The sequence below is a fragment of the Labeo rohita genome, chromosome 12 (assembly GCF_022985175.1).
Source record: "Labeo rohita strain BAU-BD-2019 chromosome 12, IGBB_LRoh.1.0, whole genome shotgun sequence".
Lineage (NCBI taxonomy): Eukaryota > Metazoa > Chordata > Actinopteri > Cypriniformes > Cyprinidae > Labeo > Labeo rohita.
Genome location: NC_066880.1, coordinates 3343139 through 3357120, shown reverse-complemented (window position 1 = coordinate 3357120; position 13982 = coordinate 3343139). Strand labels below are relative to the sequence as shown.

General features: G+C 34.0%; 2 protein-coding genes across 2 annotated transcripts in view; both read right to left on the bottom strand.

Moving 5' to 3' along the window:
- Nucleotides 1-13982, bottom strand: part of LOC127174557 (uncharacterized) — a 58601-nt gene that overhangs the window by 27031 nt on the left and 17588 nt on the right. The window contains exons 9-12 of the mRNA XM_051125056.1: nt 13514-13924; nt 13334-13390; nt 12987-13120; nt 12604-12882 (exon numbers count right to left, since the gene is read on the bottom strand). Coding sequence (XP_050981013.1) covers nt 12604-12882; nt 12987-13120; nt 13334-13390; nt 13514-13924 — 881 coding nt within the window. The remainder of the gene's footprint in view (nt 1-12603; nt 12883-12986; nt 13121-13333; nt 13391-13513; nt 13925-13982) is intronic.
- LOC127173982 (uncharacterized) lies at nt 1634-9582 on the bottom strand. The gene is made up of 10 exons (XM_051124127.1): nt 9464-9582; nt 8422-8523; nt 8091-8312; nt 4401-4769; nt 3489-3619; nt 3094-3372; nt 2429-2524; nt 2148-2327; nt 1862-1942; nt 1634-1765 (listed from the first exon to the last, which is right to left on the bottom strand). Exons 2-10 carry the CDS (start codon nt 8477-8479, stop codon nt 1685-1687), a joined length of 1497 nt encoding a protein of 498 aa, XP_050980084.1. The 5' UTR covers nt 8480-8523; nt 9464-9582; the 3' UTR covers nt 1634-1684.

The following is a 13982-nucleotide window of genomic DNA, read 5'->3' as shown; positions in this document are numbered from 1 at the left end:
ACAATGAACAACCATGGTGTGCATGGCAGAGTTGCAAGGAGAAAGCCACAATTCTCCAAAAAACACTGCTGCCTATCTGCAGTTTTGAAGATCATGTGGACTAGCCTAGTTCTCTAGGCTACTGGAGAAATGTTTTGTGAATGGATGAGACCAAAATATAATTTTTGGTTTAAATAAAAAGTGTTATGTTATGTTAGCTTATGTACTAAAATATCATACATTGATAATAGCCATACGTAGTTTATATTTTCCACAATTAGCTCATAAACATAAGGTGCATTTTTGTCTCAACTGTACCCATATGGTGTACAGTTGAAACACCCATTCTTAATGCTCTAAAGCTGGCTAACCATTTATTGCAAATGTAATAAATTACAAAATGACAGTTGTGCATTTTTTTAAATTCAATTTGCTTTATTTAATTCAATTTTAGTTAAACAAAATAGGAACAAGTACTTAACACTAGAAAAGATATGGCAAACAGTACAAATGTAAACATAACAGTAAAAATAACAATATACATACCTGTATATTCTATAACCGTAAACCTATGCATCACTCAAAACTTTTGCATTTTTACATTTTTAATCATTATGTATGAATTATAAGCTTGTTTCCACATGGAGACCTTTTTTTTTTTACTGGTATTACTATACTTGTTGGTCCCCATCAAGTAAACAAACACACACAGCCTCTGAATATGCATTTTTTTTTCTATGATTGAACTGTAGTTACACAGCGACCTGAAAAGAGTGTATCAACTTTACCCACTATACCACCTTGTATATTTCTTAAAATGTTATCCTTTTATCATTCATGTTAGATAATAAGTCCATTAATAATAGACAGTCAAAATATCACAAATATCAGTTTTTAACATCATTTGCGTAGCATGTGTGTAAATGTGACTTTTAACTATATTATTATAACACTGTACAAATAAACAGCATGTGACACAATAGGGCACCAATCCTGGTACAGTTGATACACTGTGTTTCAACCGTACCCCACTGGTGAAAAAACCAGCATATGCTGGTAAGTATGTTTTGATGCTGGTTTAAGCTGGTCTTTTGCTGGTTTAAGTTCACACATTATCTGGGAACTGAAAAAAATCAAAATATTGAGAAAATTGCCTTTAAATTTGTCCAAATAAAGTTCTTAACAATGTATATTACTAATCAAAAATTAAGTTTTCATATATTTACAGTATGAATTTTACAAAATATCTTCATGGAACATGATCTTTACATAATTTCCTAATGATTTTTTTGCCTTAAAAGAAAAATCAATAATTTTGACCTATACAATGTATTTTTGGCTATTGCTACAAATATACCCCAGTGACTTAAGACTGGTTTTGTGGTCCAGGGTCACATCTGGATTTTACATTTGTTTTGCAACCCTTGTTCTCATCATTGAGACCATTCACGCACAGCAAGAGTCAATCAAGTATTTGTATCCTTATAAATTATGGTTCTAATGAAGTGTAATTAGACAAACTGTTTCATTAATTCATTAACTGATTGATTAATTCATTCACAAATGTTGTTCATGGTCACATGGCTGTAGAAATCTCATAAGCATGCAAAGAAACCTTGTATGGAAGCTATTGTAAAATGTGAAAAACTTGAAGAATTTGTTTATGTGGAAAAAGTTAATGAACTTTTCCTAAAGGAAACTGATATTACGGCTTTATCTTTTGCACTTTTCTTAACGTCAGCTCGATACTGTTTGGTAGACCGTACTTGACCAGCTCCTGTTTTATCTAAAAGAAAAAAAAAAGATGGACAAACAGATCAAACTATCCTCATGCTGTTTATTAGCACTGCATTTTATATAAATGGTCGTGTCTGTGTCTTACTTGCTGTAAAACGACCTGAATGTTTCTAGTATCTGTTAGGTCAGAAAATGAGGAAAATTTCACTTGAAGTCCAACAATGTTCTCTAAAGGGAAATACACATACACACAGAATGATGAGATATTTGTTGACTGTGTACATGTTCTGCGTGAGTGCTGGTTTCTAGTACAGGCAAATGTAAGAGGTTATATGTTAGTGAAATTAAGTTTGACTGTTGGGATGTGTCATAACATCGGTTTGTAAAATAATATTTTCTGGGTGTAACACATGTTATGATGATGAACAAACTGATAGTAACATATGAGTTGTAAGGTTGCCTTTGTTTGACTTTGATCCACCGTCCACCCTGAAGGCCCATCGACCGGGAACATTGACATTACTGGTGTTCCTGAGGTTTGAGATGGAGCTCCCATTGATTGATCCAGGAATCACAAAGTAGTCCATGGAGTTTATTGTGTCATAACCAGCCTGAAAGTATGTAAAAACATTATAGTATACAGAACATATACTTTTATTCAGTAGTGGATAGTAACATTTAGTTCACAATACAGAAAACAAGTTTGGTTTACCTCCACTGGATGTCCAGTTACAGCAATGTCACCAAAATTCATAAGAATAAATGAATAGTTACTGCCTGAAATTAAAACCACTTGAAACGATGTTTCCTGAAAGGATTAAAAAGAAAAAAGCTTTAAATGTAGCATTCACGGTTTTGAATACTTGATTCAGATTGGTCAGTAATATTAATATAATATTAGTAATATGGTCTGTAATATTGTTTAATTGCTCGTCCTGTTGCCAGAATGATTGTTTTGTACACTGTATTGGATTTAAGATAATAAACTTTCTTGTCCTCATCTTTATTAATGTGGTGCAAAGTGGTGTAATTAGTGATACGACTGTACTATGACTTAATAGTCTAGACTCAAAGATGTTTGGTAAGAACTGTTTTTTGCAGAATCTGTGGGTTTAAACTATTTTCATTTAAACTCAAATAAATATTTTGTGCCTAATTATTAATGTAATAAGTGGGATACTGTACACCCCCAGTTACTGCAGAATAAACCCTTTCAGGATGATGCAAGATTATCCTGATCACCAGCCAGCTGGATGTAAATTATCCCTTACTTATTGTGTGACCTTGCTGTCTTTGTGGTCTAATGTGTTTAATAAACAATTTTAAAGTGTTGGATTAGGTAAAATCAGTAATATTTCAGAAGAATATCAAACTTACTGTACTGGTTAAACTGAAGTAAGCGACTTTATTCCATGTTGCAACAAAGACCCAAGAAGCGTTGAAGTTTAGATTTGGGTAATGTGTGTTTATATGCTGAGTGGCGCGTGTGAGAACATTTCCACTGGTGTACTGATTATATGAAACAACACCTTTCACACGGTTGTCAAGGTTTGTCCAGAGACCAGCAATTATATCTTGGCTTCTTTTAGCGGGAAATGAGTAGGGGGTATATGCTGTTGAAGCCTGATTGAATGTAAGGTATCCATTATTATTCACCTGAAACATGAAAAATACTGTCAAAATCACATCCACAAGTTTCACTTATTTCACAGTTTATAAAGCATCAACCACTCGCATTTAGACTCAGAATCAAGATGGAGTCAAATTCATACATAAATCTGCTGGTATGTGCGACCAAAGAACAGAAAAGGACTGGACAGCTGAATAAGTGAGGAGCTTCCATCATCAGCAGCAGTGTTGTTTGTGTCTCCTGCTGAGACGAATGGGTAGAATATTGCTGGTGCTGCCAAGACAATAAACAACAAACAAACAAACAAAAATGGTTACATTTCTGTATACTGGTGTTTACATTTCACACTCCTTCATGTTGCTTTTGTTGAAGGAATGAATCAATGAATCTAATTAGTAGCAGGACGATGATAATGACCTCTGGTGGTGGACACATGGATGTAAAGCTTATCTTCCAGTGACAAAAACTAAAAACCACACACAATCATACACATAAAATACTAACTTGCATTTGTTGAATTACATGTTTTAAATAAACTAAAAAATGCAAACACATTACACGGGCTTACACGAAAACACTGGCTTAAAAACAAAACCTTTGTCATCTATATAGAGAGTTTTCGGCAAAGTTTATATTTATTTATTTATTTATACTACATTTTAGTCTCACCTTTTTTTTTCTTCAACAATAGCAACTGTACAGTTCATAAAAACACTGTCTCTCATGATGTGAATGTCGTCTTGTCTCATTAATTTAAAAAAGTTCATGGGCAATCATTTTTTGAAATTAACAAAATTAACATTACTGTACAATCCATAAAATATTTATGGCTCTGCACCATAAGTTTCTGAAACTTGTTTTCAACATTACCCCACAACTTTTATGTATCGATTCTGAAAATAATAAAGCTATTTTATGAATAAATTAATTGTTATATTATTTATATAAGTTTACGGTGTATAATATAATTTATTATTTGTTGTTACAGGTGACAAACTCATAGATGTAACATATTACACAAACACATACATGGGTGAATGCTAAATAAGCTTACCTGCACAGTATGCCAAATAGCAGTAAAATGGCTTTACAAACTCATAGACATAATAACCTCCTGGGCAGGCTTTCACTTTAATGGGACTGGACTGGAAATGGCAGCAGTTATTCAACCAGTGACCGCAGACATTTCGAGTGACCACATCATCCTTAACTTTTGGATGTGCTCCGTTAAGCCACAGGGGGGCATGAGTGCCACAACTATTTGAATCAACACATGTGTCTGGCATCTGAGCGCTCTGGCCCTGAATGAAAAGACGGTACCAGCCGACCCAGGTGACATCAGTGTCACACATTAATTGGTTGGGATATCGATAGTCTATGGATCTCCGAGGATCATCCAGCACAGTATATTTGTAGCAGGGATCTGTGAAAAATCAAATAGAATAGTAAATAATTGAAATTACTATTCATATCATACACTTGTGACATGAGATCCACCTAGGGGTGGAGTTAAAATTATAAAATAAATACATCTTCCAGAATCTCTTACTCTTTCTTGGTATCAAACTTTCTTCAAATATTAAACAAACGTAATCTTACCTGAACTTACTTTGTCTCTGTGTCTAACTGTAAGTGGGCAAAATGCTAGATTTAATGAGCTGATAAAACTAATTTTAATTTTTACCACCGATAATAATTTTTACCATTGAAATAATCTTTGTTTATGTGCTGTACAAGATTTTAATAAAAATATGGGGTTCACTTTATATTAAATGTCTTTATATAAGATTTAAATTAATAATTTATTCCAATTAACTTATTGTGTACATACATGTTTTATATTGTATTTATATTTTAAATACTTCCTTTAATTACATCTATAATTACACTGTTGACCTTACCCATTTTCCACCTCAACAGCAGCAAATGTGGTTTGCAATATAACATGAATACAATAAATACACTGTAAATAACAATTTTTGACATAAGTAGTTAAAGACACATATGAAGTGGGGCAAAATATATAAATTAAATCAATTTAAATATCCAAATTCACTTTATTTTCTTTAATTCTTATTAGACATTGACTATTGCAATACAGCATTTTAGAGAGTCTCCAAAAATGATCAAACACCACCTACATAACTTCTTTGAGAGTGATGCCATTTAAAAAAAAACCTTTTGTAGTCATCAAACTAGAAACTCAATCACCTGAACGCTAGAACCTTCTATGGGAACCCAATCTATGAGAACATAGTGCTTTCAAAAATAAACACCAGAGCTGGCCTTGACATACAATGTCAGAAAAGTACCTTACTGGCATTGTCCAACATCAAGTCTGATGAAGGTGTGAGTGGTTTTTACAAGTCTGAGTGTGTTTACTGGTGCAAGGGCAAGACAATTTGTCACTCACACGAAATCGACCAATAGCAAACCACAACCACCCAATCAATTGGACAAAATTAAGTCCCGTGCTAAATTTTCATTCAGATATATGTCACAAAGGGGAAGAGATACTATTGCAATGTCTCTTTCGTTTTGACATTACAGTTTTTCACATTTGCTAAAACACTGAACCCCATTCTCTAAACCAAATTCTCAATAGCCTAAACCAATTTGTCAAATAAATCACTCTTTCAACAAAACCTTAAAGGGGTCATCGGATGCACATTTTCCACAAGATGTGATTCTTTAGGGTCTTAATGAAAAGTCTCTAATATACTTTGATTAAAAATTCTCAATGGTTTTATAAAACAACACCCTTTTTACCTTGCCAAAATCATCTCTGCAAAAATCATCTCATTCTAAGGGGTTGTTTCTATTAAATGCAAATGAGCTCTGCTCGCCCCGCCCCTCTGTTCTCTCTATGGAGTGAGCTTGTTTACTTTAGCCGCATTTAGTACGTTTAGCCGCTAAACTTTCTAACTACCACGTTATAAGGAAAGGTGATCGCAAAGATTCATAAAAATATACTTATACACACTTCTGCTGTAAGTGAAGCTGGATCATGAATGATTCACGCGAACATAGACGGATATATGTAGATCGGGAGGTGCATTCCATTCACAAACAAATGTAATCTACTGCATCTTCAGCGGCTCAGATGTCGGGAGTAAATGACGACCACTATGTTCATTATTACATCCAGCAACACAACACCTCAATCGCTCAATCGGAGATATTCTTATCTACCTTACATCCCTGCTCCGGCATCAAAACAAGGAAAGTTACTGGACTGTAACAGCTGGTCTGAGGTAAGAGTTCATGTCAATCAACTATCGTGGGAGCGGCCTCTGTGGGTGTGACGCCACACCGACAGGCATCTGAGAACGGCTCGATTTTTTGTAAAAGGGGATATTATTTTTACAGATTAATTAAAAACCACTGCATGGATTTTTATCATTATAGGGTAGATTTGTACATACACTGCCAACACACATTAATGTTCAAACAACATGAAAAAGTGAAGTTAGTGTTGTGAATTTTTTTCTTAGAGACCAGGAGACGTTTTTGGATATCTTGAAGCAGAAGTTTCTCTTTATTCAGATACTCGCTGCTTGGCACTGCAGTCATCAAAAAGTCTTTTCTACGGCAGTGATACATTGTAGTTTATATACATTTAGGGGGCAGTGCTTAGATCTGGAGACAAAGCACCTGGGTGACAACCCCAAACAAAGCATGCAAATGAAGTATTTAGGTATAGCAGCCTGCACCATTTACACCAGTCCTAACCCAATCATCATAACTACTCAAAGACTGGGCAGAGGTACCAAGAGCCATTACAAACAAAAGGTGAACATCTGAGTAATCTGGCTCATTTGACTTACAAAAAGAGAACAGGAACTGGCAGGAACCGCTTGCTACAAACTTTGCTTAAGAGAATCATTTGTCTGATGTCATCATATTTACCTTAAATGCTAAATACAATGTACTGCACCTTAGGTTTTCACGTGATGCTATGTCAGAACATAGGATCAGCATATTTTAAACAGTTTCTTAAATTTGTAATCCTTCATTAGCATCCGATGACCCCTTTAAAGGGGTCATCGGATGCCCATCTTCCACAAGTTGATATGATTCTTTAGGGTCTTAATGAAAAGTCTCTAATATACTTTGATTAAAAATTCTCAATGGTTTTGTAAAACAACACCCCTTTTCCCTTGTCAAAATGAGCTCAGCAAAAATCATCTCATTCTAAGGGGTTGTTCCTTTAAATGCAAATGAGCTCTGCTCGAATTGAAAAAGGGAATATTATTTTTACAAATTAATTAAAAACTGCTGCATGGATTTTTATCATTATAGGGTAGATTTGTACATACACTGCCAACACACATTAATGTTCAAACAACATGAAAAAGTGAACTTAGCATCCGATGACCCCTTTAAACAAGTTTAGGCAGTTTAGACACTGTTTGCAGATCTCATGCACTCTTTTTTGCAAAACTCTAAACACATTCTCACTAAGACACAATTTGCTCTGTGATGAACTTGCAAAACCATAAACACAAGAAAGTAAAAGTTACGCACAACTGCACCACAGTGAATTTAGTTTGAACATTTGAATTTGTGTTTTAGAGAGGGTTTTGAGAAAATGAGTGATGGTTTCAAAAAATGTGTTTTAGCATTTCAGAAAAACTGTAAATTACAAAACATTTTTATGATACATAAAATGTGTCAGAGGTTATTCTTGGGTTTGTTCAGTTCAAACCACAGATCTGATTATAATTCAAAGATCCATAATTACCTGCCAGTGTCGTTGTAGGTGTTGTCGTCGGTGCAGATGTTGTTGTTGCTGATGCTGTTGTTGGTCCAGATGTTCTTGTTGTTGCAGGTGTTGTTGTCAGTGCATGTGCTGTTGTTGGTGCAGATGTTGTTGTTGTTGTTGGAGATGTTGCAGGTGCAGATGTTGTTGTTGCAGGTGTTATTAATGGAATTGTTGTTTGTTCAGTTGTTGTTTGTGCCCTCGCTGTTAAAGAGAAAGAGAGATGATTACATTCAGAAATGTGTGTATTTATACAAACACATTAACACAGGAAAATCAAACTGATAAAAATCAAACAGGAACAAAGCCTTACTGAGTGACAGGACTGATATGAACACCAGCAGATGTTGTGAAACCAGAGACAGTCTCATGATAATGAAGTCAGAGACAAAACCAGAATGTAAGAGTCCTTCTTCTGTAATGAGAGATCATTATTTAGCATTAAGTAATAAAGCATTATAGTTTGATAAAACTGCATGTTTTGCCAATTTTATTGGTGAATAATTTTTTTTAAAAATAAATTACAAATTGTATTGAGCAAGAATATAAACTGATCAAAAGTGATAGTAAAGATTTTTATAATGTTACACAATGTTTCTATTTCAAATAAATACAGTTCTTTTGAGGAATCCTGGGAAAAACTGTATCCTGCTTTAAAAAAAATAAATAAATAAATAAAAAATAATAACAGCATATTAGAATAAAGAATCATGTGACACTGAAGCCTGGAGTAATGATGCTGAAAATTCAGCTTTAAAATCACAGGACTAAATTACAACTATTTGAATATATTCAAATAGAACATAGTTATTTAAAATTACAGCTATATGATTGGCAGCGTAATTGTTTCATTCTAAATATTGTAAATGGTAAATGTAAATATTTATTGAATGTTGATGTCTTATCATATTCCGGTTTTATAAAATCAATAAAACACACACACACACACACACACACACACACACACACGTTTGTTTTTGTGAATTGTGGGGACTTTCCATAGACTTCTATAGTTTTTATACTGACAAAACAATATTGTCTATCCTCTCACCCAACCCTAACCCTAAACGTAGCCCTCACAATAAACATGTTTGCATAGTTACACTTTCAGATAAACATCATTTACTATTTTTAATCATTTTTTCAAGTACAAACAAGTACACACACACACACACACACACACACACAATAAACTGCTTTATTAGATTGTTTCATCTCAACTTAAAACCTTCATTAAATAACAGAATATAGCCATTATGTCTAATTTCAATCCATTACACAAGTAAGGATAAATTGTCTAATTTGAGAATATAGTTTATGATGGAGCTTAACATTAAAGTAAAGATTTTGTTTACCTCAGACAGCTTCTTCTAAGCCGCTCTTGTACCGAATGAGGTTCACCAGGAAGTTTAATTGGTTTTAAATGTGTCCCAGATCTGCGTTTATGAAACCTCCTGGAATGAATAAAAATATGTTATCTGTGTTTAGGTTTGCATGTCAAGAGTCAAATAATGATCAGGTGAGTGAATGATTGAATGCCTGGTTGCATTTTGCCTAACTACAAATGTTTTTTGAAAGGTAACCAGCACTGCAACAAATGGTTACAGAAATCAGTATATGTGGGAACAGCTTCTTTCATTTTACTTTTGTATTACATTGTGTCAAAATTTACTTACAGATGCTATAAATTTATTTTTCCGCTTTGCATCCACATGCTTAAATGTTTCAGCTGATTTCACAAGCAGAAGGAAGCAAGCAGGATAATGCATTGTGATATCAGTGTTAGCAGTAATGTGTCTTGGCTCAGTTTACAACAAGTTTTTCCACTGAGGGTTTGTTTTGTTTATGTTTGTATTTAACTGCTTGTATATCTATGAGTTATATTTGTCTTAAAATACTTTAAAAGAACTAAAAGCAAATTTAGCCTCTTTCCCATACACCACACACACTTTTAAGACTGAATTTTTTCATGAATATGCATGCACAAATACTATAAACAGGCAACAATTGTAAGTGACATGACAAAAAACCCAAAAGAATTCCACATTTCACTCTGCTGCCACCCATTGCTGCATGAAGAATTTAAAGGTAAATTCAACCTTTACAACTTTAATTATTCCATGTGAATCATTTTAAAAAGAATGCAAAAGCACAATAAAAGTATCGTGAAATGAGGTATACCACCTGTGCACTGTTTTTTTTTTGTTTTTGTTTTTTTGCTTTCAACACATTGGCCAAGCCATGTTCTTCTGTGTGACAATAGGTTGTTGAGCAAATGAGGAAATGAGGACAAAAAATTTATCTCTTATCTACATTATCTATTGTGCTAAAGTGGCAACCTGTCATGCAGGTTTTTTTTGTCTTTAAAATTATTATATTTACATTTATATATATATATATAAAGTTATAAAAAAGAGACTTCTACCACTCAAAGCATTATTAGATGTTGAATTCTGACCATTTTGGGGCCTTAAGCAAGAGCCTTATCTATTCTAATCACTGATTTGATACTTTTTACAAATGTGTGTGTATGTGTGTGTGTCTTAATCAGCACTGAACTGACGTATGTACATAAATGATTTTTTTTCTGCTCACACTGCAGTTGTATATCCAATTGAGTGCACAATATCCAAAACTCACTGACTGTAAACTGATTTCTACAATTTTTTTTTCTTTCTATTTTTAATATTTCTACTAGACAAAACTCATTTGTAGATATCAGAATATATTTTCCAGCGGAAAAAAATGACTAGTCAAATAACATATCTTCAATACATATTTTGAAAAGTCATAATATACATTACACATATCCAACATAACTAGTCATAATCACATTGTAGTTATCTTAATTTCAATTACAATGAGTCAAAACTGCAGAATAGCTTGTCACCTAGTTGTCATGGAAAAGTAAAGAATTCAAACAGTATTTACATGCTTTCAAAAAGCCATTCATATTTTTGCACTCTTTGTGTTTATCAAACAACACCAAGTACTTAAAAGTACCATTTACATAGAAACATTTGTTTACACTTTTTACGTTTTTTTTTTTTTTTTTTGCCTTTTAATCTGAAATAATCATGCCAGCCCAGAAAATAGATTATTTTCTATTATTATTATTATTATTATTTAAATCATTATTCTCACTAAAACTAGATACATTAAAATGTCAAAAAATAAAATAAAATAAAATAGTAAAAAAAAATCAGTATAGGAAAACAATTGCATGTATCTCTTTTATAAAACTGTTTTTGTCTTTAAATAAAACCACCTTAATGTAAAACTGGAGTTTACACATGATCTAGGCACTAAAAGTGAACAGGACTGATATTACGGCTATATCTTTTGCACTTTTCTTATATTCAGCTCAACACCGTTTGGAAGGCCGTATTTGCCCAGTTCCTGTTTTATCTGAAAAAAAAAAAAAAAAAGTGGACAAACAGATCAGACTTTCCCCATATTGTCTATTAGCACTGCATTTTGTTTAAATAGTCATGTTTATGTCTTACTTGCTGTAAAACGACCTGAACTTTTCCAGTATCTGTTAGGTCAGAAAATGAGGAAAGTTTCACTTGAAGTCCAGCAATGTTCTCTAAAGGGAAACACACATACACACAGAATGATGAGATATTTGTTGAATGTGTACCTGTTGTATACGAGTGTTGTTGTTTTTTTTTTTGTTGCTGTGTTGGGATGTCATAACATTGGTTTGTAAAATAATATTTTCTGGGTATAACATATATTATTATGATAAACAAACTGATAGTAATGTGTTAGTTGTAAGGTCACCTTTGTTTGACCCTGATCCACCGTCCACCCTGAAGGCCCATCGACCGGGAACATTGACATTACTGGAGTTCCTGAGGTTTGAGATGGAGCTGCCGTTAATTGATCCATTGATCACAAAGTAGTCCACTGAGTTTGCGGTGTCATAACCAGCCTGAAAATATGCAAACCATTTTTCATATAAACAGTATGAGTACATATACTTTTATTCTCAATACAGAAAACAAGTTTCTTTTACCTGCACTGGATGTCCAGTTGCAGCAATGTCACCATAATTCATCAGAATAAATGAAAAATTATGGCCAGAAATTAAAACCACTTGAAACGATGTTTCCTGAAAAGATTGAAAAAAGATAATAACTATATTAACTTAGCGTTCACTGTTTATAAGCATTATTAAATGGCTGGAATACTTGATTCTGATTGGTCAGTTGTGACATTCTGAGGTGTGTTGTTCTCTGATAACAACGATCATCATTAGCAGCGCTGAATAACACACTAATAATCCGGGTATTTGAGGTTGATCTCTCATATTATATTGCCGCACTCTTTCTATTTTCATTTAGACGGAACTGTTTCATCTTATTAGTTTGTTGCCATAACGATTGTTGTACACTGTAATTAATTTAAGGTCTTTATTGTTGTGGTGTAAAAAACATTATGTCTTAAGTGTCTTGTTTAAAGGCATTTGTTAGAAGAATATCAAACTTACCGTGTTGGTCAAAGCGTAGTAAGCGACTTTATTCCATGTTGCAACAAACACCCATGAAGCAGTGAAGTTCAGATTTGGGAAATGTGTGTTTATATCCCGAGTGGCGCGTGTGAGAACATTTCCACTGGTGTACTGATGATATGAAACAACACCTCTTTGACGGTTGTCAAGGTCAGTCCAGAGACCTGCAATTATATCTTGGCTTCCTTGAGTGGGAAATGAGTAGGGAACATATTCATTTGAAGGCTGGTTGAATGTGAGGTATCCATTAGTATTCACCTGCAACATGAGAAATATTATCAAAATCACTGATCACAGATGAGTTTATAAAGCATCCACCACTCGCATTTAGACTCAGAATCAAGATGGGATCAATTTCTTACATAAATCTGCTGGTATGTGCGACCAAAGAACAGAAATGGACTCAACAGCTGAATAACAGGGGAGCTTCCATCTTCAACAGCAGTGTTGTTTGTGTCTCCTGCTGCTGAACCGAATGGGTAGAATATTGCTGGTGCTGCCAAAACAATAAACAAAAAATATTTTTTGTTTACTGGGAGATGGGCCCTCAGCGGGTTGATGATTTTAACATTGAACATTGTCACATCATTTTGTTCTTAACGAATTACACAAGACATATATAAGTAAAGTCACAAACACAAGACACAAGAAACAAACACACTCCTACTAAATGACACAGATTTTAGAAGGTATAGCAGACTAAATTTACCTGCCAAGGTTGACTCTGGAGTGGCAGTATGATTATTGATGGTAATGTTCCTAACATCTGAAAAAAAATTAAATATTAAAAAATGTACAAAAGGCACGTTAAATGTATTTACCTCCACAATACAGATGGTTTAACAAACTCATAGATGCAATACTTTACACAAATGTTAAATATGCTTACCTGCACAGTATGCCAAATAGCAGTTAACTGCCCTTACAAACTCATAGACATAATAACCTCCTGGACAGGCTTTTACATTAATGGGATTTGATCGGAAATGGCAGCAGTTATTCAACCAGTGACCACAGACATCTCGAGTCACCACTCCATCCTCAACTGTTGGGTGTGCTCCGTTCAGCCACAGTGGGGCGTGAGTGCCACAGCTTAGCTGATCAACACATGTGTCTGGCATCTGAACGCTCTGGCCCCGAATGAAGAGACGATACCAGCCAACCCAGTTGACATCAGTGTCACACAATAATTTAAAGGTATATTGAGCATAATATGATGATTGTAATTGATTGCTGGTGGCTCTCCGTAAATCATCCAGCACAGTGTAGTTATAGCAGGGGTCATAGGGCAGGGCTGTGGAAAAAAATCAATTACAACCTTTAATAATAGAAATCACTACTCATATTATACACTTGTG